The sequence below is a fragment of the Schistocerca gregaria genome, chromosome 4, assembly GCF_023897955.1.
Source record: "Schistocerca gregaria isolate iqSchGreg1 chromosome 4, iqSchGreg1.2, whole genome shotgun sequence".
Taxonomy (NCBI): domain Eukaryota; kingdom Metazoa; phylum Arthropoda; class Insecta; order Orthoptera; family Acrididae; genus Schistocerca; species Schistocerca gregaria.
The window spans coordinates 784,852,941-784,878,583 of record NC_064923.1 but is presented as its reverse complement, the minus strand read 5'-3'; the positions used below and the strand labels follow the sequence as shown (position 1 = coordinate 784,878,583).

Sequence of the window (25,643 nt, the reverse complement as noted above, 5' to 3'; positions counted from 1 at the left end):
AGGTAGCCCATACAGCTTTTCTCATTGCTGTAACATCATTCAGAGGTTCAGTTCGTCTAATGGCCAGTCCATAATTACTCTGATGGAGGTATATTTCAGTTTCTGTCAATCTGCCTCAGCCAGACAGAGATTTTCCATCAGATAGCCACTTTCCTTTCATTTCTCTTTGTAGCTTCCTCAATCCAGCACCCATCGTCTTTTGCACATGTCCGAAACACTCCAGTTTTGTTACCAAGGTATCACCATAAACATTGAACTATTTAATTTTTTGGAAAGCTTTGGAGTCCCCATCGCCTAGGTGCTTCGTATATCTAACGTTATAAATGGGCACCAACCTCTGAAATATTTTTAGAGCTCCATCACACTCCATACCTCCACTGTAACAATAATATCTTAGAACACCGATGTTCAATCTGTCCTTCAATATGTCCTTCAGTGTTACCATGGCAGGTGTGGCAGCACTTAGATAAGCACTCAACATCAACTACTTTTCCATTCTCCAGAGAAGTAGCACTTGCTACACCATTCAAGGAGCAATGTCCTTGGCGTTGCCATGTCCCATCAAGTGCAACAGCGATGTCCCTGATTCCACTAATATTTACAGTTTCTTCTCCTGCACATTTCATAGATGCTTTAGACACAACCTTCAAGGCAACTAAAAGTATTTTTATGTACTTCCTGAACCTACTGGGAGGAGGAAGAATGTCAATCAAACAAAAAAAAAAACACTTGAGCAGCCTTTTTTTCTTTTCCTATTGTGTGCATTGCATGCACTAACTTCAAATTCACATCATATGAATTATACATAGTGTTCGAAGTCATTTTTGAGGTAGATTTATTGCAGGATCTACACAGAACAACTAATTTTAAAGCTAAACCCTTCCTGCTACTTATTCAGCTGTTTCCAGACAGTCTACACCATCACATTGTTTGATTTCGCCACTTCCTTTATTAAAGAAGATAAGATGTCCACATCAACAACAACAAATCCTCTGCAAAGTGTCATTGTTGACACAAAAATTTGAGTCCTCAGGAGGCGTCCCATGTGGAAGTTTCTTCCCTGAAGAACTGATACATAGGTTACTTCCAACAGTGTGGCTTGCTTTGTTTGTGAACTGGTTACCACAGAATTTTCTTTTATAGAATTTCTTGATGCGTGACATAGTTTGTATGTATTGCACACTAAAGGATATTTACTTCCACAATATAAGCAGCACGTGGGCAACAAACATTCAGTAACATGTGAACATCATTTACAGACACTAGAAACTTGTACTGTTACAAACATATACAATATATCATACGTATAATCACCGGAAAGTTCACAGTTCTTTTCGAAATAGTACTGGTTTCTGTAACGGAAATAAAGGGGGTGTGGCAGCATACACGACTGTAACTTTAAAATTTGGTATAAATGTATATATATATATATATCAATGAAATCGAGAAAGACTATAGAATTTAATAAAGTCATAAAAAATTTCGATTTTTTCGACCATTTATAAGTACCATGTATCCTTAAAGTAATATACTTTACAGCCACAAGCTCAGCAACCAGTGAAATGGGGGAAAAAAAAAGCCTGTGGAATGGTAGGATTCTATGTTTGTAATGTTCGTGACTCGTATTCTATACTAGAGTACTTATTACACTTGTATTTACAGTTCATTTCAGTACTAGTGTTCACATTTTAGAATGTTCATTCACATATTGTTAGCTTAAACATAGGTAATGGTGCCATTACAAGAAATATACGTTCATAAGTCTTTGCATTGTATTTACTCAACACTGTGACTGCATACTGGTTGCTTTTATTTGCAGTTTATCTTTACTTTGTTGCAGTTGTGGGTATAGTATGTATCATTATACATTTTCTTGGGCTGAATATTGGCTTTCTGTTCTCCCACGTGGGCAACAGACTATCACAATTTAATTTTTATACTTCATATGTTTCAAATATACAAAAAAGGAAATATTTCTTAACTTTTTGTCATTTGTAAATACCTGAAACAGTGACTAAGTCAGTGCTTTAGAAGAAACATATTTCTAGCAGTTTTGCTGCTTTAGTAATTAGTTTTGGTAGGAGTTAAGATGTTAGGGTACATTATTTGTTTGTAGAGAAATGTTTAAAGACGTTTCCTCATGCAGGAGTGATAAATCTTCGAATCAATATTTCGTGTCATATAAAATACAATTTTTCTCATTCGAAACAGATATTTGATCTTTGATCATTTACACAAAATAAATTTTTAAGTTTAAATTGCAAATGTGTGTTTTATAAATGGTTTTTGTCAGAGTATACAACAGCTATTTATGGTTGTTTGCTGCCGGTTTGTCTGCGTTGTCTGGAACACTTCGCTACAGAGTCGAGGTACGCCTGACTGGAACACAGTGTCGAGTGGTGATGTCAGAACTGTCAGACCTGTAGCTGCTTGACAAAGGTGCCAAAAGCCCCGGTCACTCAGGCGCCCCCTGCCTCGATGGTGGTGTTCTGCGTGGTAGGACAGCTTCTCCCAATACATACGTGTAATTGAATTAACATGGAAGTATTAAATTCTGGCAAAATAAAGATGTTTTCTTGCAAGGGAATAAAAACACACAACTGTTAGTTGTTATTGTTAAGTACAGTGCCAGACCTGTTGGTATTTTTGTCACATTTAAAGTCTCTTTACTTTTCTCTTTAGTCCATGGTACTGTTGCTTGTGATCACTCGCTATGACAATGCTTACACAGTTTGCCATGTATCCATATGTTCATTATTCCTATTCAGCAATATACAGTTTTGTCACTGGGAGCCACTGCTTTAGTGACCAGCTACGGGTGAATGACTGCACGCTATATACTGTTCTGAATGTATCTTTCACCGTGTCTGCACTTTGCTCATCCTGTTAACGTCTGTCGTGAAGCAGAAATTTAAGTTGTTGTTTGCATAGCAACTCGTGTCTATTTTCCAAAAGTACTGACTGTGGATTTTTGTGCATAATACCACTGCCTTTTATGTTTAATTTGTTTTAATTACACTCTTATATTACACCTTTCGTGTCCCAGATTTAAGCAGAAGTGTCAGTGGATACTGTTTTTAAACCTTCACTGCTTTTCACGTTCATTCCTTTTGTGGTTATATTGACATACTGATGAATATTCAATATTACACATTGCTGTTACTAACCACTTTTCATAAACAGTTGCAGTTACAACAAAATTTCCTTGTTCACTATGTCATTATCACATTTTGTACAAAGTTCATGTTAGCACATAATTTTATTTCCTGTTAGTTAATTTCCCTTTTACTTAATCTAAAAACAAAGATGATGTGACTTACCAAACGAAAGTGCTGGCAGGTCGATAGACACACATACAGCGCTTTCGTTTGGTAAGTCACATCATCTTTGTTTTTAGATATATTTTTCCCACGTGGAATGTTTCCCTCTATTATATTCATATCATTAATTTTTACATAATCTCATCTACATTATGGTATATCTTCTGTGTGTACATTACTTCCTTCCTGCACAGCACTCCATGTCACAGTTTTGAAGCAACTGATCCTCAGGACTTGTCACTCAGCCTCTGGCCGTCTTTTACAATAATCTTATGATTTAATCAAAAATTGAATAAAATATATCTTTTGTTTCTAAGTAATATTACTTTATAGGACTGCAGTGCATGTTTTCACTACATATTCTAATCATGTTACTGTTCTTATCCCTTGAAAATGTTTTTATTTCATTCTCAAAGATTGAAAGCTTAGCATACTCCTAAAGGCATGACTCTGTGTTTGACACCCTTTTTTTTCCACGACGGTACAGGAGATGACTCACAGTGCTTCTAAATCCTTAGGCAACTAGTGTTGTGCGTAGTGTGTATGTGCAGTATCAATTTAAAAAATGACTCTCCCTCTAACCTCTTTACACAGTTGTTATTAAAATTAAAAATACAAGAAAAATTAAAAGACCTTTTCACAGATAAAATTTGCTTTTGGGTAGTATCTTGTTGATCATTGGATGTATTTTTGTAGTCCACCGGATGGAGTAGCTAGCATGGCAATGTCTTGTGTGGTGCTACCTTAATATCACACATATACCCTTTTATTATTCCTGAAAGTTCAGGAAACACGTTAATCTGTTCAGTTAGCAACAGAGTTAGTTGACTTTGCTGCTTTGTGGCTAAGTGGTCACATTCTTTCACCTTGGAGTTAACGAAGCTGAGCTCTCTAGGTAGTCTTCATATTTTGTGTTTGGGTAATAATAATCTCTGTTTGATAAGTCGATGCTAATTTTCAGTATATTTGGTGACTTGCATCTGGACACGTTGACTGTATTTGCCATGTATCTCCTTTGTTTTTTTGACCGTCTCCAGTACTGTTCTTTTTCCTCTATTATCAGTGCTGAATTCTCTGCTTGAGAGGTATATCTTAGCCTCTTCCTCTCACAGGAATTCACACCCCAGGATGCAGGTTATTGCCAGCCCCTTTCACAACCAGAAAAGTGCACAATAGAGCTTCTTTCTGAATTATTACCTTAGTTTTCACTTGGTGCTTTACTATTTATGACTAAACACAAATAGTGCCTGTCACCTTACAATTTTGTGCTGGAAATGTGAGTAGTTTGTGGACCTGGCTTTCCTTTTTTTGGCGGGGGTGGGGGGTGGGGTGGAGAATCATAACTTAACACAGTAATGGCTGCCCTTGCATCAATAATTGTACTCCCAGGTATGGCTAATATTTTTTGCCTTGATTACAGCTAGCTCTAATTCACATCATGTTTTCTACATGTTCCACTTCCGACCAACAGTTCTCGTTCTGTACCGGTGTCCTCATTGACCCTCACCGTATCTGTAAGTTCATTGGAGTTATTAAGTGTGAAGTCACTCTGTCCCATGACAGACAATAAAAAATTTATTGTGGTTGGTCTAGTTTGTTGAATGTCAGAGACTTGGAAGGCTATCATCTGTCACCGCTATTACCCTGATTCTATCAAGTTTGAGCATTTTGGTTTGTACCTTGTGCTTGGTTACTGTTGTCATTCCTATTCATACCCTTGTTATTTACAGTTGACCCCTGATTTTGATTTCACTGCTTGGGATATCCACTCTACTATTGGTGCATGTATTTAGTGTTACCATTGTAACTTATATTGAACCTGTCATCATGCCTATGTTCACTGTTAAACTGAGGGTGACTATTTGCATCCGGTGATCTTCCGTTGTTGTTGTTGTTGTTGTTGTTGACTTCAGTCCAGGTACTGAGTTTGGTACAGCTCTCCATGCTACTGCATCTTGTGCAAGCTTCTTCATCTCTGAGTAACTACTGCAACTTACATCCTTCTGAATCTGTTTAGTTTATTCTTTCCTTGGTCTCCCTCTATGATTTTTTACCCTCCGTGCTTCCCTCCAGTACTAAATTGATGATCCATTGATGCCTCAGAATGTGTCCTACCAGCTGATCCCTTCTTCTGGTCAAGTTGTGCCACAGATTTCTCTTCTCCCCAATTCTGTTCAGTACCTCCTCATTAGTTATGTGATCTACCCATCTAATCTTCAGCATTCTTCTGTTGCACCACATTTCAAAATCTTCTACTCTCTTCTTTTCTAAACTATTTATCATCCATGTTTCACTTCCATACATGGCTACACTCCATACAAATACTTTCAGAAAAGACTTCCTGACACTTAAATCTGTCCTCGATATTAACAAATTTCTCTACTTCAGAAACTCTTTCCTCATGACCGCCAGTCTACATTTTATACCCTCTCTACTTCAACCATCATCAGTTATTTTGCTGCCCAAATAGCAAAACTCATCTACTACTTTAAGTGTCTCATTTCCTAATCTAATACCCTCAACATCACCTGATTTAATTCGGCTACATTCCAATATCCTTGTTCTGCTTTTGTTGATATTCAGTTTGTATCCTTCTTTCAAGACACTGTCCATTCTGTTGAAATGTTCTTCCAAGTCCTTTGCTGTCTCTTGCCAGGATTATAATGTCATCAGCAAATCTCAGAGTTTGTATTTCTTCTCCATGGTTTAATTCCTACTCCAGATTTTTTCGTTTCCTTTGCTGCTTGCTCAATATACCGATTGAATGACATTGGGGATATGCTATAACACTGTCTCACTCCCTTCTCAACCACTGCTTTGCTTTTGTGTCCCTCCGCTCTTATAACTGCCATTTGGCTTCTGCACAAATTATAATAGCCTTTTGCTCCCTGTATTTGACCTCTTCCACCTTCGGAATTTTACTCCAGTCAATATTGTCAAAAGCTATCTCTAAGTCTACAAATGCTAGAAACGCAGGTTTGCCTTTCCCTTATCTGCATTCTAAGATAAGTTGTAGGGTCAGTATTTCCTCATATGTTCCAACATTTCTATGGAATCCAAACTGATTTTTCCCGAGGTTGGCGTCTACCAGCTTTTCCATTTGTCTGTAAAGAATTTGCGTTAGTATTTTGCAGCCATGGCTTATTAAACTGATAGTTTGGGCATTTTCACACCTGTCAACACTTGCTTTCTTTGATATTAGAAATAATATATTTCTTCTTGAAGTCTGAGGGTATTTTGCTTCTCATAGATTTTGCTCACCAGATGGTAGAGTTTTGTCATGGCTGGCTCTCCTAAGGTTGTCAGTAGTTCTAATGGAATGTTGTCTTCCATTATTCTGTCTATAATCATTCTTTCTACCATTATTATTATTATTATTATTATTATAGATGAGTGAATGGTTCCTATGCGGAAATGAATGACTATTTGCGTTTTTATTGCTTTGTTTCGTATCTTCATGTACTAGACCTATTGAGTCTTAACATGGATAAAAAGTGTTCTAAGTCATGTTTGGGTACATTGATCAGTTTTACTTTCATATTATTCGGCAATTGTGCCTTCAGTAGATCAGTTTGTCTCAGTACCCAGTCTTGTTTACATATCTTTTAATGTATTTGATAGGCTCCTTTGCTTGGCATTGTACACTTTGAGACTGTGTAACTCTTTTCTAAGATTAGATTAGATTAATACTTGTTCCATAGATCATGAATACGACACTTCGTAATGATGTGGAACGTGTCAGGTTAATAAAAGATGTCTGTACAAGAAATTACATTACACAAAATATTGCATGACACTAATGATTAAGGTTTTTTTTATATACTTAGTTTATATCTAAAAATTCAGCCAATGAGTAGAAGGAGTTGTCATCTAGAAATTCTTTTAATTTATTTTTAAATGTTAGTTGACTATCTGTCAGGCTTTTGATGCTGTTTGGTAGGTGCCCAAAGACTTTTGTGACAGCATAATTTACCCCTTTCTGTGCCAAAGTCAGATTTAACCCTGCATAGTGAAGATCATCCTTTCTCCTGGTGTTATAGGTATGCACACTGCTATTACTTTTGAATTGGGTTGGATTATTATCAACAAATTTCATAAGGGAATATATATACTGTGAGGTTACTGTGAGGATCCCTAGATCCTTAAATAGATGTCTGCAGGATGACCGTGGGTGGGCTCCAGCAATTATTCTGATTACACGTTTTTGTGCAATGAATACTTTTCTACTCAACGATGAATTACCCCAGAATATGATGCCATACGAAAGCAGTGAATGAAAGTAGGCATAGTAAGCTAATTTACTGAGATTCTTATCACCAAAATTTGCAATAACCCTAATAGCATACGTAGCTGAACTCAGACGTTTCAGCAGACCATCAATGTGTTGCTTCCAGTTTAACCTCTCATCAATGGACACACCTAAAAATTTTGAAAATTCTACCTTAGCTACAGACTTCTGTTCAAATTCTATATTTATTACTGGAGTTGTGCCATTTACTGTACGGAACTGTATATACTGTGTTTTATCAAAATTTAAAGAGAGTCCGTTTGCTGAGAACCACTTAATAATTTTGTGAAAAACATCATTTACAATTACATCACTTAGTTCTTGGTTTTTGGATGTTATTACTATACTTGTATCATCAGCAAAAAGAACTAACTTTGCATCTTCATCAATGTGGAATGGTAAGTCATTAATGTATATCAAGAACAGTAAAGGACCTAAGACCGAACCCTGTGGGACCCCGTACTTGATAGCACCCCAGTTTGAGGAATCAGCTGTTGTTTTTACATCACACTGTATGCAAGGCGACCAATATTTCAACAAAAATACCTTCTCAAATTGTTCACAAGTGTAACAATTGTCGGCAGTCTGTCACCTACAGTGCTGTGTCTCCTTGGATTTTAGATATGATGAACTGAGTTTTTTGTTTTTTTGGTGAGGCACTAGGCAAAATATTTTTAAATCCTTTTTATGAACACCATGGGATGGACAGTGTGTTTATCCAAGGTAAATATTTGAAACTACCTGTGCTCGATTAAGCTTTCTTCAACCATAATTTTTGATATGGAAGGAACTGCCCCCATAATGTGAGGTGGTTGTCCAATTATTGGGCTTTATCTCTGTATTATACTCGCATGACTGTCTTTATGCGCCAGGAATTCTGAGTACATTTCCAAAAATGTTCATTATTGGCACATGATTATTTCCTGTTCTCCTACTATTTGTTACCTCTGTCTCCAGCTCTGAAATATGTATTGTGACATAATGCTGCCATTGTGCCATCAATTTATCTTTGATCCGACTTCACTGCGTCTTTATTTTTTCTATGTTCTCATAATTATTGAAAGCTACTTTGCTGTTGACTTGCTGGATTGCATTCTGTAGTTCTGGGCCACCATATTCTGCTATCTAAGTGTGTTTTTACTTCTTTCTAGCCATCTAGTAAATTCTCCTTTCCATTTCTCTTTGTGTTTGAGCTCTAAGTTCTCTAACTGGTTTGTTAATACCTGCACATCACCCTTCATTACATGTGTGCTGGGTGCAAGTTTTGCACTTCACTGCTAAGTTATTTACTAAATCTGGCATATTGTTCTATGCTTTTTTTCATTTCAGGTACTTCCTTTTGAATCTCTTCTAGTTCTCCTTTTATTTAATACCTAAGGTTTGGTCACTTTCGGCTTACTTGTGCTCTGATTGTCTATCTCCTTCTACTTGTCTTTGTTCATGTTGTCTCACCTGTTCTGCTAGTTTATGTTCTATCTGCCTTAAGGATTCCGCAAAAGGATGTGATATAGATGAATATATGTCGGTATGCAGCTTAACATTCACTGACGTGCATTCTATGGTATCTGTTTCTTCCGTTCTTTGACTATCAGTGGTTGAAACTGTCTCTACTGTGCTCATGCCAACTGCTCAGAGCAGTACATTTGCTGTAGCAGAGGCTGCACTGTCATTTTCGTCATTGCTTAATCAAGAGTATTCCTTTGTGACAGCATGGCTGAAATAGCTTTGGATTCCATTTTTCTGCCTAGCTGTACCATATCTGATTATATGTTGAAATATTTTTCACTGTACACATGCACAAAAATTATGATCATTTGAGTAAGAGCACAGTCATTGTCTGCAAAATGTAATGGATATTTAACTGTTGCACAAAAATTATGATCACATGAATAAGGGAACAGTCACTATTTGCAAAATGTTTAACTGTAGAATTTCAGCAAAAACATTCCAGCTTGCTTGCCTACACAAGATAGCAAAAGCTCTAGTTTTCAGATATTTAAGATATCTGTATGGCGTTAGAGTGGATTTAAATGCAAAATACCTCAAAAATTTATTATTCACCACAAGTAATGTGATGCACTATCACTTCTAAAATCAAATGCAAAAACGAGTGTAGGTACTGTTGCCCTTACTTTCTTTACATATCATTTTCAATATTCTTTCCTGTTATTATTATTTTCCAAAAAATTTGCAAGCCTCTTCTTAGTGTTGTTTGTATTAAATATTTGCTCTCGTCATGGATAAATTTCCTATTTCTCAACAATTCTCGTGGATTGCGTGTAAGATAATATGCATCATCATGATTTATACACTCTGGGACAACCAAGGAGGAGGAGGAGGAGGGGGGGGGGGGGGGGGAAGAGCTGGTAATTATTTCATCCAGGAGAAGCCTGAAATATTTTAGATTTCTGAGGATTTTTATTGTTTTAGTTTTCAGTTAAATTTTTGTAATTTTCACTGATCACATTATATTGTCAAAAATTATTTTCGTTGTTTAACATTATTTAGTATGTCCATCCAGATGGGGATGCTTAACACCTGCTAAAACAGGTTGCAAGGATGGTACAAACTGCTCTTACAGGGATATACTCCCTCTTAAGTAAACTGCATGCTGAAGGGCTGTATAAATGGAACATTTAATTGGAAATGTGTGTTGTGCAGTTTTGTGGGACATGCTCAGTGAAGAGAAACTCTGTACAATCATACTTTCTTTACCATGTTGTGGAATTTCAATAGTACCAACAAAGTGTGGAAGAAACACTGTTATTGGTCCATGTGGATTGTCATCTCTATCTGATACTACACAGTATGATATTTGCATGGTGCAACAGTCCAGAACAAGACAGATGATAGTAACAACTGAAAAAATGATCAAAGGAACCCAGCTCATTATAAGAGAGGGTTATCTTGACAGTAGGAGTTTGGTTAAGTCTAAAGTATCCGTACCTGCACAATACAGTACTGTCTTGATTGTCCCATCAGATCAGAAGTCCTCGCAGAGATGGGAAAGCTAATGTGAAAGTGTGCAATGTGGCGAGTTTTATGATGTTACAACGTTGAATTACACATTGAAAAGCATTCATGCAAATAAATTAAAAAAAAATGCATTAAGTCTTTGGATTCCGGCAACAGGCTATGGAATGTAAACTGACAAGTTGCAAGATTACTTTATTCATCACATGCTGAACCCACAGGCATCACACCAGGAAGCAGCTTACAAAGCTTTAAGTGTTGTTCATGGTGGTAAATAGTTAGAACTTGAAAACTGTACAAATATGTTCTTTGAGGGCACTGACACTTTAAAGATACATCAAAAACATGTTTTTGTATAGTTTATTATAATATAATTTCAGGAAACATTATGTCTGTGATTAAAAGTGTTACCATACCTCTTAAAATCAAATATATAGGATGGGAATTTCGACATCTCGAGATTTTGCACGGCACTCATCATGTGGAAATGAAATTTTCAGATTAATTTGGTAGTTATGGATGCAAACAATTTAGAAACACAAAATTTAATGATATTTGTGTTATGTGCACACACGACATATTTGATAGTATATGGCCTTTTAGATTTGTTCAGTATCCACACAGAGATAAAATTGTAGTTCTTCACTACTTTTGAAACTTCAGTTTGCTTTTTCAGATATATTATCAGACACATTTTGTCTTGGAGGAAATTAAAAAATTTTAAAGTTCTCTTTTAAATGTGGTAAGCACCTCCGAATCCTTTGATAGTTCCACAGTCTTCGTTAAAATTTTCTCCAAACATCTTTTGGAGTCGCTAATGAATTTAACTCAGACATTTGAAACGCATAAATTTTTTTCAAACGAAGTATTTATGACTACTATTCCAGATGTTGCCAACAACTCCCAAAGTGTGTTATGGTGGCAAATCAGCTGTGATTGTTTCTGAGCACTCGCCATCGATGTTGTAGTGGGAGCCTTGACCGATGGCAGTCGAGTTAAGGCTTGTTCTGCGCACCTATGTCGTGCATGCTCTGACAGCCAATGAACATTTAGTACGTTCTGAGCGGTCTGCTGTGAATGCTGTTGCTAAAACGAGCATTAAACGTGATCGTAATTGTTGTTAGTGAAATACGATCCCATTTGTTGTGAGTTGTCATTGCTGATTGTGGTGGTAAGTGATGAAGTCTGCGTAAGTAAGTGAGAGACATAATTTGTGGGAAGTACGCTTTCTTTAAGCATAAAGCACGTGGATGCACGTACCGCAACTCTCGCTCGGAATCGTCAACAGTGTAATCTCTGTCCGTGCCTCAACATGCGCGAACTGCCATCGTTCGTGGATTGGACTATAGAAACTGATGTGTCAACAGTAGAGATGGCTAATGAAGACAGTCAGGCATCTCCAAAAAGATAACACATTAATAAGTTTATTTACGCTATGCACACTAACTTTGGATGGTCTAGGTTTTTCTGGAGTGCTGTGTTATATGCAATGAGAGTAATAATGTTCTTGATGGAAACAAGTACTCTTTAATACTGATACACTTCGATAGTTTCTGAATATTAGTAATATTTAACAGCGTTTGGCTAGATCAGTCCATTGTTCTCACCGCAATTTTCTATAGTAATGTTGATAAATCTGTAGCTGCACCAAACTGGGGGGGGGGGGGTTAAGCTATGAGTATAGCTGTTTAAAAGGCGCACCAGTCAGTAATGGTCATGGGCAGGTAGGTCATGTGAATTTAGCATTTTCCGTTGGCATGTATGCATGGCGCCACCACACAGAGAACAGTGTTCGGTGGAGAGCAATCTCGCCTGGCTGCTCGCTGGTGGAGGTTTCTAGTTGCCATTTATCTCATAGCTGTGTGAGGCACACCAGGTGCTGTAGACGATTGGGCCAGCTGTACTGCAGAAACTGTTCCCATGTCCACATTATCAAGTTCCTCGTGAGGACTGCTTACTAGTGTAGCTAGACGGAGTTACTGCAGAACAACTAACTGGAGTTCAGTGGGAACTGTTACTCCATGCACTCTGCTGAGCTGTATGACTCAGTTACTCTCTGGCCAGAACACAGGATTATTGGGTTGTGATCACAGCCAGTTACCCAAGTGAGGATGGATGGCTTTTGCTCCTGATCAGGTTTCACTTAGTAGTGGTATTGGAGTAGTGCAGGTGGCATTTGTGGCTATAAAACAAGAGGGAGGATCCTTGGAAAAGCATCTCATTTATATTCTTAGAAGTCGAAAGAAGGCCCCGGGAGTAGACAACATTCCATTAGAACTACTGACGGCCTTGGGAGAGCCAGTCCTGACAAAACTCTACCACCTGGTGAGCAAGATGTATGAGACAGGCGAAATACCCTCAGACTTCAAGAAGAATATAATAATTCCAATCTCAAAGAAAGCAGGTGTTGACAGATGTGAAAATTACCAAACTATCAGTTTAATAAGCCACAGCTGCAAAATACTAACGTGAATTCTTTAAAGATGAATGGAAAAACTGGTAGATGCGGACCTCGGGGAGGATCAGTTTGGATTCCGTAGGAAAGTTGGAACATGTGAGGCAATACTGACCATAGACTTATCTTAGAAAAAAGATTAAGAAAAGGCAAACCTACGTTTCTAGCATTTGTAGACTTAGAGAAGGCTTTTTTGACAATGTTGACTGGAATACTCTCTTTCAAATTCTAAAGGTGGCAGGGGTAAAATATAGGGAGTGAAAGGCTATTTACAATTTGTACAGAAACCAGATGGCATTTATAATAGTCGAGGGACATGAAAGAGAAGCAGTGGTTGGGAAGGGAGTGAGACAGGGTTGTAGCCTGTCCCCGATGTTATTCAATCTGTATATTGAGCAAGCAGTAAAGGAAACAAAAGAAAAATTCGGAGTGGGTATTAAAATCCATGGAGAAGAAATAAAAACTTTGAGGTTCGCCGATGACATTGGTATTCTGTCAAAGACAGCAAAGGACTTGGAAGAGGAGTTGAGCGGAATTGACAGTGTCTTGAAAGGAGGATATAAGATGAACATCAACAAAAACAAAACGAGGATAATGGAATGTAGTCGAATTAAATCACATGATGCTGAGGGAATTAGATTAGGAAATGAGACACTTAAAGTAGTAAAGGAATTTTGCTATTTGGGGAGCAAAATAACTGATGATGGTCGAAGTAGAGAAGATATAAAATGTAGATTGGCAATGGCAAGGAAAGCGTTTCTGAAGAAGAGAAATTTGTTAACATCGAGTATAGATTTAAGTGTCAGGAAGTCATTTCTGAAAGTATTTGTATGGAGTGTAGCCATGTATGGAAGTGAAACATGGACGATAAATAGTTTGGACAAGAAGAGTATAGAAGCTTTTGAAATGTGGTGCTACAGAAGAATGCTGAAGATTAGATGGGTAGATCACATAACTAATGAGAAGGTATTGAATAGAATTGGGAAGAAGAGCAGTTGGTGGCACAACTTGACTAGAAGAGATAGGTTGGTAGGACATGTTCTGAGGCATCAAGGGATCACAAATTTAGCATTGGACGGCAGCGTGGAGGGTAAAAATCGTAGAGGGAGACCGAGAGATGAATACACTAAGCAGATTCAGAAGGATGTACTGGGAGATGAAGAAGCTTGCAGAGGATAGAGTAGCATGGAGAGCTGCATCAAACCAGTCTCAGCACTGAAGACAACAACAACAACAACAACAACAACAACAACAAGGAATTATAGTATTTAACTGGAACACTGAACTCTGTGAATGGGTGTTTGTGTTGTCGTTGTCATCATCCTCATCAACACCATCATCATTTGCGACAGTGAACAGAATTGGAATGTGAAAAAACTGGGACTTGTGCAGGTGCTGATGACTGTGCAGTTGAGTGCCCCACAAACCAAACATTATCATCACTGAAATCTCTATTATTATTATTAAAAAAAAGTTATTTTTGGCATTTTTCCTAGCAAAAGAGAGTGTGAAACTGTTTTTACTTCGATTATGTGATTACTTTGTGTGCCACAACAGCTATTTTGGTAGAGGCGAAGTGCGACTTGTCGGTATTATGGTTTTAGATTCCTGTATTGTATGCATTATTGGTATTATGGATATAGATACAGCAGTGCTATTAACAGGGGAAGGGAATGGGGGTGCAAGGAGCAGTCGATGATGGTACGAATATGATTAGAATGGTAGGTAGTGCCTTTGAGATAAAAATAACTTCCTTCATAGTAAATTTTATCTTGTCAGTTTGACCTGAGAGGTTTTGGGGGCATGTGTTTAGTAATACCGACTGAACCCCACAGATTTAAGGATCTTGTAAAGCATGTCAACCAAATTCCCAGATTGTATCTCCTTGTGTGATTTTGATGCTCTCATAAACAGAGTACAATTTTCTTCCGATCACAGAAAAAAATGGTACATTTCATCATGGAATTGTGGTAGAGTTCTGTGCCTGATCTCACTTTCTGTGCTGTGTAACTCACAGGTATTGTTCTAGTAAGAAACACCTGCACTGTTGAATGCTTTATATAGATGAAAGTTAGTGCAATTTTAAGCAAATATTACAGTTTTAAGGTGGTGTATACTGTAGATCCCAGCATGGCGACAGGTTTTGTTACTTGGCTATTTTTCCCAAACAGTTCAAAAACATGGATTTGTACACAAGATTAAAATAGATGTCATTATTATGTAAGTTCTGAGTGTTCTCTCTGACAGTGAATGACAGCCTTACAGTTAACAGTGTAAGTATTAATTAGTGAATCCAAATTATTTTGGAATGTAGTTACTATACAGCAGTACATGAGGAAACGAGCATGGCCATTGAATCGTATCTCCAAGAAGTAGATTAAAGCCTGTCTTGCTACCTACATAGGCAATGTCAACTTGGAAAGCCAGGTTGCTTAGTAATGAAGTAGCAATAATGGTTGAAAGCACTTGTACAGAAGTGATTTGTGGTGCACAGATCAAAGAATCCACCAAAAACATGAGAATCGTCACTGATAAAATATTCAGACATTTGAGAGCCGTATATTGTATAAAAAATGCAGATTATCCTACACACTACAAAGAACAGTGTAAAATATTAAGTACACTTCTTGAGAAATCTGAAAATTTGTTTCTCTACTTTAATAAATCTAACAATGAAATCGAAACAGTCTACGAGTTAATAAGGAGCTGACTGATGATACATCTCCAATAGTAATCAAGATTTTAGGTTGGCAATTGAAAATAACATTCAAGAGATGGAGGTGGAAATATTTAATGAGCATTACGAACTAGGCAGGGCACGATGTGTTCTTTAGTGAAATGGTTATTGAAATACTGAAACAGCATTTCCATTAAATGGATAAAAGCTGCTTGCATAATCATTTAAAGCACTATAGCAATAAACAACTAAGGAAAACTGTCACTTTTTAAAAGAGGAGAAATTCACCAGATGTAGACAGTATTTTGAACAAGCTGATTAAGGTCACCTGCAATCAGCTCAGGAAAGTTGTGACTGTATATTTATTGCTTACATGAATTAAGATCTCTTTAACAACAGAATAAATTTCCTATTGTGCTTTCTAATTTTCTTTAAAAATTCTTGAAATTTTACTAGATGCTAGAACTTTGAAACTACTACACAGTTTCAAAATATTTGGCAAAAATGGGTAATGATTTTGAAAAGTAACTCAACAAATTAATCCACATTTTTACTCGCAAATGATTTTTGCAACATTTACATAACAAGAAATGTTTTGTGGTACCTTAGTTCTAAAGCTCATTGGGTACTTATTGAGAAAGCTTGGTACAATGACATCTGAGGATAAGCAGGTTCTGGCTAGAGTCTTAAATGTATGGTGGGCTGTAGAAAGTATTCATAAAATAAAACTATTAATGATTACCAGGGGTAGTCTCTAGCTGAGGAACAGTAAGTTAGAGTTCACTAAGAATCTGTCGTTTAATTTCTTGCATACTATCTTTATATACATTAATAATCCACCTCTGTCCTGCAACCAAACAAGCAACTTCGCAATCTTTTCTGATGATAGACAACAAAACATCTGCTAATCAAGTGGTCAATGAATACCAGTTGCTTGCAGATTATTGACTGATTCACAGTTTACCTACTAGTGATAAACCTTGGCAAAACTAACTGCATCCAGTTCCATTCTGTCCACAGAAGATCACAGGAGGCTGCCGTTGACGTGACAGTAGGTAGCATGCTGAGCTTGGAACGTCACCGAATCTCCAAATTTTGAAAAGGCTCTGCAATCTGACATTTTCCATCAGGATAACTTCTAATATTGGAAATACCAGTGAATCCTGTTCACTTATTTTCGTTGTTTCCTTTCACTTGTATGTTATGGAGTTGTTTATCTTCTGGAGCAATTCACAAGAACTTCTTGTTTTTCTAAGCAAATAGGGATACTGACTAATACCTCACAATAATCTATTCAACTGGACCTGTCATAATTTATAATCTATTTTTGTACAAAACAAATGATTCATACCATGCTCAGAACACTAAAGAGGGTGTAAAATAACCAGAATGTGTGCAACATATACTTGTACCAGAAACATTAATTTGGTTTATATGTTTATTGATTTCTTATGGTGTATAAGAAATTATTTACAACTAAACTAAGGGAGGTTATGCTTGAAAGAACTTTGTTCTCTGGATGATATACATATGGTGTTTGCTGTTTTGAGTTGTAATTTATCATACTGTTTTAGTTATATTACATTGCTCACATAAATATTCTGTACTTTTTTCTAACAGTTTGTCATTGTAAGCATCATACACATAGTAGTGAATTGCATATCTTGTTGCACATCCCTGGGTCAGTATATCAGTTGATTCGTGGAGTATGTTTACAAATAAATCAACCATCTAATATTACACGGTTACCAATTTGGTATAGGTACATTGTTTTATGCACTCCTCATGTACACTTAGCAGGAGGATAATGTACTTGGACTTAAAATGATAAAATTGTGAGCAGGAAGGTTGTACAAGATTTAGGAACATTTCCCACTTTTACATTTCTGGGCAGATAGTCTTGGTTGTGAATGTCTGGGCAACATGAATTGTGAAATATGGTGAAATTTAACACTGTGAAATTGTACATTCACCGGGAGGGGTAGAATATAAGTGAAATGTAAGCTTTAAGAGGTAAAAACAAATTATATTCTGAATTCACAAGATACACACCATAGGCTTGGGCTGATCACGGGGCCATGTGATGTGGTGACCAGTGATGGAACAGAGTTTGATCGTCAGGAAGATGAAGACAGGGAGGGACTTGTCATGCCAGGTCAAAAGCAGAGAGCACGGTGTCTCTTTACCGACACCGCTGGGTGCGTCCCTGCGGCCACCAGGTGAGTTTTGTCTGGTGCCTGTCATTGGCTGCTGAGATGTGGCGTGGGAAAGCTCGGTCTGCAGCAGTCTTCACTGTAATAAACTGCCCTTTTGCTGAAGTGGTGCTTCATAATATATGCCATAAGAGCTACTGGCAGTGAGAGATGAAATGAGAAAAAAAAATGGAATGAACAATAAAATTATTCCCAGTATCCCCTAGACTAATGGTGGCATGTTATGCAGCTGGCTGATCAAACTTAAACCTGTCCTCAGTTAATTTGTTTCAATTCAAACAAGGTTGGAAGGGGGAGAGTTTTGTGGGGACCTAGTGGAAAATTGGCATATAGTCTTACAAAAATTATCAGTAATTTGTATTCATCCTTTATATTACAACCAACAGCAGTTTCTGATACTTTTCTATGTACAATTTTCAGGTATGTCACATATAACAGCTGGCTACCTCAACATGCAAATACTGCCGTGAAGATTCTTTTGGCGATGACTTCTCAACCATCTTCACAAAATCAAATGGTAACCCAGTTTACTTCAACAGCTGCGATGACAGCAGAAATACGACAAGGATTTGTTGAATGCCTGGAAGCAAGTGAAGAGGAAAGTTTGGTAATCAACATTTTACTTTTTTCTTACCTTTTTTTTCTTTCTTCTCCTTCATTGCACATCATCTTAATCATGGTTGCCTTAGTGAGAGTTCCAATAATACTTCTATTTTTGAATTCAGTTACATAAAATAGTCATTCACCATTAAACAGTTAGTGTGAGCATTATTTATCACTTCTTGTAAGTCTGTTTTATCTAAGGATAGAGGCTACTTCATTTTAACCTAGTTACAAAGAAGACAGTGCCAAAGAAAATGAGCTCTTATTTACGGACCAAAAACTGCTCACTGTCTCTGCAGCTTTCCTTAGGCTGTACGTAACTGGTGCCTTCCACCAAGGTAGGAAGAAACACTGGACTCGTATTTGCGTAAGCAATGTTCAAATCTCTGCCGGTTCTTCCTGATTAACGTCCAACATTTGTGTCCTCAGTCACCTCAGATAATTGCTAGAAAAGGCACTCCAACAAGCTATAAAGCAAGCAACTACTCCCTGTCTTTAACTGCTATTACAAGTTAAACTTTAACCTGCCTCTTCTCATCGTCTCTGGCAGAGGTAAATGACAAACACCTTATGGAACTCTGCCAGTGTTTAGATTTTGTGAATCAGATGTATGACAAGTAAGCTTGTTGACATGGATTTTTATGTGAATTTCAGATTTATTAAATGTGATGATAAAGCATTGTGTGTTCAAACAGAGTAGTTAATGACTTCGGTACCTGGATTCTGGGCAAGATTTTATCACATATAAAGAAGCTGTCTGAAAATATTTGTGTGGAGTGTAGCTGTGTATGGAAGTGAAACAGAGATGATTACTAGTTTAGACGAGGAGAGAACAGAAGCTTTCGAAAGGTGGTGCTATAGAAGAATGCTGAAGATTAGATGGGTAGATCACGTAACTAATAGGAGGTACTGAATAAAACTGGGGAGAAGAAGAATATGTGGCACAACTTCACTAGAAGAAGGGATCAGTTGGTAGCACATGTTCTGAGGCATCACGGTATCATCAATTTAGTATTGAAAGGCAGGATGGAGGGTAGAAATTGTAGAGGGAGACCAAGAGGTGAATGCAATAAGCAGATTCAGAAGGGTGTAGGGTAGGTTTCAATAGTTACTTGTAGATGAAGCAGCTTGCGCAGGATAGAGTAGCATGGAGGGCTGCATCAAACCAGTCTGTGGACTGAAGACCACAAAACACACACACACAAAGAAGCTTCTCAAATTTGAGCTGCAAAATGCCAGAGAATTTCAGTAGCGTATGTAATTTAACTTCTACCCTCTTAGTTTATTAGTCCTGCCAAAGAGTGAGGGACTCTCAAGGCAGACATGGACATTTAATCTGTATTTTGTCTATAATGAAATAGACTGAATTTACATTCCCAAATATACTATCAGGTTTGGTTGGTTAACAGACTGACATAATCCAAGGCTGAAAGAAGATGCCATCTGATTGGACTGGATTCCAATTAAAGACTTGAAAGATTAACAGTTTATGCATTGTTTCAGTGGTTATTAAAAGAAGAGAGGACATTCAAAAATATTTCCAGGTCTGGCCACGTGCTGACTTAGGGGCAGATCTCCTCAGTGAGGATGGCGACGGCTGTCGAACGCCACCAGTCCGGGAATGAATACACTTAACAAATGCTGCACCTGAGAAGAATACACAGCAACATGTATTTTAATAAGCATTTTGTAAGCAGTCATGATGACTTCCCAATAACTGTAGGAAGATAAAAAGAATGGGACCCCATGCCTCTCAGTTCCCGAAAGCTAGCAAACAATTTTTTGTACAGTGTAATTTACATGGCCAACCGCCTTGCTACAGTGATGACGCTGGTTCTCGCCAGAGCACCAAAATTAATCACTGTCAGCCTTAGCTAGCTCTTGGCTAGGTGGCTGTCTGGGTATGCAGAGTGCTGTCGGCAAGTGGGGTGCACTTGAACCTCGTGAGGCCAGTCGAAAGCTGACAACAGGCAGGAGAGCGATGTACTGACCACGTGTCCCTCTACCACTGCATCCAGTGACACCTATTGGCTGAGGATGGCACGGCAGTTGGTCAGACTGTTGGGTCTTCAGGCCTGTTCAGATGGAGCGTAGTTAGTTTAGTTTATAGGTTATGGGAGTACATCGTGTGTACAGTTGCAATGAATGGTGTCCATGTTTCACATGCAAATCAGTGCGACAGCTAGTGTCTGATATTGAGAAGTGTCAGTCCAGTGACAAGTGAAGAACTGCTTTTAGTTTTTCCCGACTTCACTTGTCTCGAAGGGTTTCGATCGTGAACTTATCTACTACTTCTTTTTACTGTAATGTTACACGAGCATTCAAACTGTTATCTTTTCTGTGTACACACATAATGACAGTTCCCTGGCACACATCTCAAAGCAGTGTAAAGCTGAAGTTGCTAGAAACACAAGTAGAGTAACTGGACTTGGACTTTGCTTGCACCCTCCCCCTTCCCTCTACCACCCATTGTTTTGTGTAATCCGTATTGCTACTTCACCAGTTTAAGATTAACAAGACTTTAGAGCAAGGAAAAAGTTACACATTTCAGTAATTCCTTTTTTTATGATACAGTTCATTGCTTGGAACAGTAATGACTCTTTGTTTGTTATTTCATTGTTAATCATTGCAAAAGCCATAATAAAATACAAAATATATTATTTACACTTTTGTTGCATTGGGTCTCTTGGCATAATGAGGCTGGCTCCATTTAATAACAGAAAACGAGAATAAGTATGTGTACTGGTAAGAGAGAGATCTTGTGAACTTGTTGCTCAGCACAGTCCAGTAAGAATCTCCTCATGATTTTCTTCCCTACATCTCTGCCACTTTTCCATTTTAGTCTTCTTCTTCTTCTTCTTCTTCTTCCTCCTCCTCCTCCTCCTCCTCCTCCTCCTCCTACTTCATCTGCCCTCCTCCAACTTTGTTCTGCCCTGTCCCACCTATCTCCTTTCTCCCTCTGCCCCCACCCCCTCCCCACCTCCCTTTTCACTGCTCCCTGCACTCACAAAACTCCACCTCCACAGAAACAGAAAAGTGCTGCTACAGTCTCATTAATTTCTACTTTGAGTTGTAGAGGTTCAAAAATGCATATGGTAGAATCTCCCATACATTAAAAATATAATGTATCCTATTTTGCTGAATGTCATATTTTCTTTGTTCCACAGAATGTGGATGGTGAAGAGATTTTGAGTGTACAAGCACAGACAAAACTGACAATTATTAAGTTATTGCAACAATGCCTTTGTCATCCTCAGCCCAACCTAGCACATTATCTTTTTGGATTCGACCTTAAGAAGAATGTTAAGAAAACAATATTTCATCATGCAGGTTTGTTCTATTTGTTTATTATGAATGACTTTTGTAAATTTCTCAATGCTGCTCAAGCCACTTTACTTAAACACAGTATATAAGTTTTTGTGTCACATACAGCTATTACATTTTATTAATCGCTTTAACTGTTCATTTAGTGTGCTTAATTGATTCTGCCTGTGGTTGCGTTTTCGATATATTCTGGTTTATATTAGTATCGTAGAGTAATGTATGACAGTTTTTGTATTTCTTTTAGTAAATTGTTATGTACTACTTTTTAAAATGAGTTGTAGGCTGAAGTTTATTAATTGAATGAGATGCAAAGTTCAATCTATATGATAGGCATAATTTAATAAAAACCATGAATTATTATTGTTTGTGTGAGATCATCATTACCTTAACATGTTGGTAAAAAGTAAAAAGATGTCTCTGTGATTCAAGAACAGGACTTAACATTCAACACATGTGCACTATAAACATGGGGCAGGGCACTCACTTCAGTGCAGTTATTGAATCTCATTTTACTCTGTAGGTGAGGTGTATAGAGTTTTTTCCTGGAAAATTTTGGAAAATCTCTGAAAATTGGATCATTTATTTATTTTGTGAAGCTGATTATGAATTTTAACTTTATCATATCCTTTCTACAGACTTTAAACTGATATGTTGTTTCAATGTTGTTCTATATTGAACTAAACAAGACTAAAATTCTATATTGAAGTAAACAAGACTAATGCTATTTTTGTTAACTGAACTGTTTGGAAGCAAGCAATTTTGTAACTTACATTATGGGGTCAATTCTTTGCCTGGTGTTGAATAAATTCAGTTATTTATTAGTATAAAAGGTGTATTTTACCTTCTTACTGGACTACTTCTTTCATGGCTTTGTTGGCTTCCTTACGCACAAAAAAATTGTTTATTATATACAGAAGATGGATAATGTTACAGGAGCTAAATATTTAAATCAGGATGTAGTATCTGTCTTTTTTAGTCTGGAAGGTAAAAGCAGCTTGGGATCCTTTTTCTCAGCATCCTCCACTGACCTGAGAAATGCATAAATGATGCTGAAAGTTTCCTTCTGGCCAGCCCCTTTCATTATAAAACCTATTACTCCCATGTAGAACGCTGAGAGTCTTATATTAACATTTGAGAGTTCTGGGTTTCAGTGTAGTTTTTGCAGAATATGTCACACTTCAATACAAAGGGTGATGAAATGTTGTTATACTGTTTTTCTCATCTCCTGCTTACCGCAGCCTTATGAAGGTGGTGATGTCATTGCTGTGAGGAACATTAATGAACACCTGACATCCTACAGAGGTTATTTTATGAGAAAGAGCTTTTCCAGCTTCCTCTATGAATCCATTCCATCCAGGAATGACTTCCACCTCTTTGATTTTATTGTAAAGCCACAACAGTTCAGACATGGAAGGAGTACAAGCTTCTGCAGAGGGTAACTGTTGCATTGATACTGTATTGTAATTGTGACAAATCCTGCACCATTATTATACTCAGAATTTTTTAACTGTACCATTCTGAGAGTTGTTGTGGATTGTGCTTGTGTTATGTCTTTTACGTGATGAATCTTTTGACCATGGACAATCAGAGTTTTTATGGTAACACCTACAGTGATTCCTATCGTATGACTGGTACTACGCCCATCAAGTATTTGAGTATTAACACATGTGTTTTCATAAAAGCAGTTGAGCATTGGGTGCTATTTAGGATCTTTCAGAGGTAGATTCATGATTGCTTATACCCCAAAAGTAAAACTTTATTCGAAGTTGAAAGAAATCCCAGTTGTCTTGACAACTTAAAGTGTGAGTGTGGATCTGGGTTGTATTGGCTTATTCCCCTCAAACCACCTTCCACTTCTCTATAAGGTGACTGACTTGGAATTTGCAGACACTCTTTTTTTAATGAATAGCCGGCTGCTGGAAACCCTCTTGACTTGTTCTCCATTGAATAATGCTAGGTACTGGAATTTTTAGACTACTTATGAAATAAGTAGACATACAAACTTTACTTTTCGTCAACTAATGAAGTATTTGACCTCTGTACACAATAAAAGTGTCACTTTTCACACGAATAGGTAATTTCTTGCAAGTCTCTCATACAGTCGGACGTTAGAAAAAAAATTTAGTTACATTTGAAAGAAAGTTGGCTTGGATATCATGACCTTTTGTAACATGAATCGTAAAATGAGTGTTGCCTCTAACACGGTTGCTTGAAGGGTCTACAAGAGCACCTTTTTCAATGGTTCTTCCTAACACACTAAAACATCTATGGATTGCCTGACAAGTTATTGTCGGTGCCTTCCGACCACTGCATCTTTCTTCCTGTGACTGATTTTCAACCTGCACACGCAAACATATGACGTGCAGTAGGTAGAATTCTACTATCCCACACTCATATCCAGAATATAGTATGTTCGAGACAGTAGAAGGCTGAGTGGTTCTAGAATTAACACACACATTCTCGAATCACTACAGTGTGCGTGTAATGACGAAGGTGGGAAAAAATGAAGTTAGCCTAATCTCACTCAAAATATTCCATGCTGCATGTTTTTTTTCAGTATGTTGACAGCATCAGTGAAAGTGCTGTGTGTGTCGAGAGTGAGGTTTCAGTATTCTTCCAGAAAACAGTCTGCTGCTGGATATTATGCATTAGTGGAAACTTGGAACCACATGTCTGATAAAAATTTTAGTTAAGATGCGAATTGGACAAGGAATCGATACAGTTTTTTAGCTGTACTTCTGAAGCATACAACTAGCACTTTATTTGGGTATGTCCTTCCAGTATGTCACCTCTCTACATTCATAGCAGATAGTATTGTAGTTTTCATATTTTGATGAAAATCACCTTCAGTCTTGTAAAGCTGTTTGCCCGAGAAAATTAACAAGCCTCACTTGAGCTACAATGCAGTCTGACTTGCTGTTCTCAAACACAAGATGAGCTAGTTGACATTCATAAGTAGCTGGAAATTGTCTTGACTAGCCAAAGGATTGGAATCTGCTGTGAATGGTAATGTTTAGAGGGCTGTCAAAACTCGCGTACGAGAAGTACCAGCGCTACCTCAAGTACTGTCCTCTTCTGGGGATCCTGTCTCCTCCACAGGAAGTATGAGCTCTGTCACCACTTGTCCACTTGGCTATGAGTGTCGTGTCAATGTTAGGGCTAGGCGCCTGCACGGGATGGACGAGGACCAGGAATGACTCAAGGTGGTGTACTGATGCCCCTAGCCAACATGTTTGAGGTGCTGCCTTAAACTGAAACTGAGCCAATGAGAGACACTTCATCTGCAGGGAATCGTCCTGTTTTGTGTGTCAACAGGAGGCAAATGCAACAGAGTACTGGTCTAGATTAGATTAGTACTTGTTCCATAGATCATGAATACGACACTTTGTAATGATGTGGAACATGTCAGGTTAATAAAAGGTGTCTATACAAGATATTACATTACTCAAAAAATTACGTGACACTTCTTTTTTTGTGGGTGTTGGGGAAATTACCCACTTACTACATCCAAAAATTCGTCTGATGAGTAGGAGGAGTTGCCATTAAGAAATTCTTTTAATTTCCTTTTAAATGCTATATGGCTATCTGTCAGACTTTTGATGCTATTAGGTAAGTGACCAAAGACTTTAGTGGCAGCATAATTTACCCCCTTCTGAGCCAAAGTTAGATTTAACCTTGAGTAGTGAAGATCATCCTTTCTCCTAGTGTTGTAGCCACGTACACTGCTATTACTTTTGAATTCATTCGGATTGTTAATAACAAATTTCATAAGTGAATATATATATAATGT

At 37.6% G+C, this 25,643-nt stretch overlaps 1 protein-coding gene across 1 annotated transcript in view; it reads left to right on the top strand.

The window, feature by feature from the left end:
• Window positions 1-25,643, top strand: part of LOC126267433 (nuclear pore complex protein Nup205-like) — a 289,070-nt gene that overhangs the window by 178,233 nt on the left and 85,194 nt on the right. The window contains exons 17-18 of the mRNA XM_049972686.1: window positions 18,347-18,533; window positions 21,697-21,859. Of these exons, the coding sequence (XP_049828643.1) occupies window positions 18,347-18,533; window positions 21,697-21,859 (350 nt within the window). The remainder of the gene's footprint in view (window positions 1-18,346; window positions 18,534-21,696; window positions 21,860-25,643) is intronic.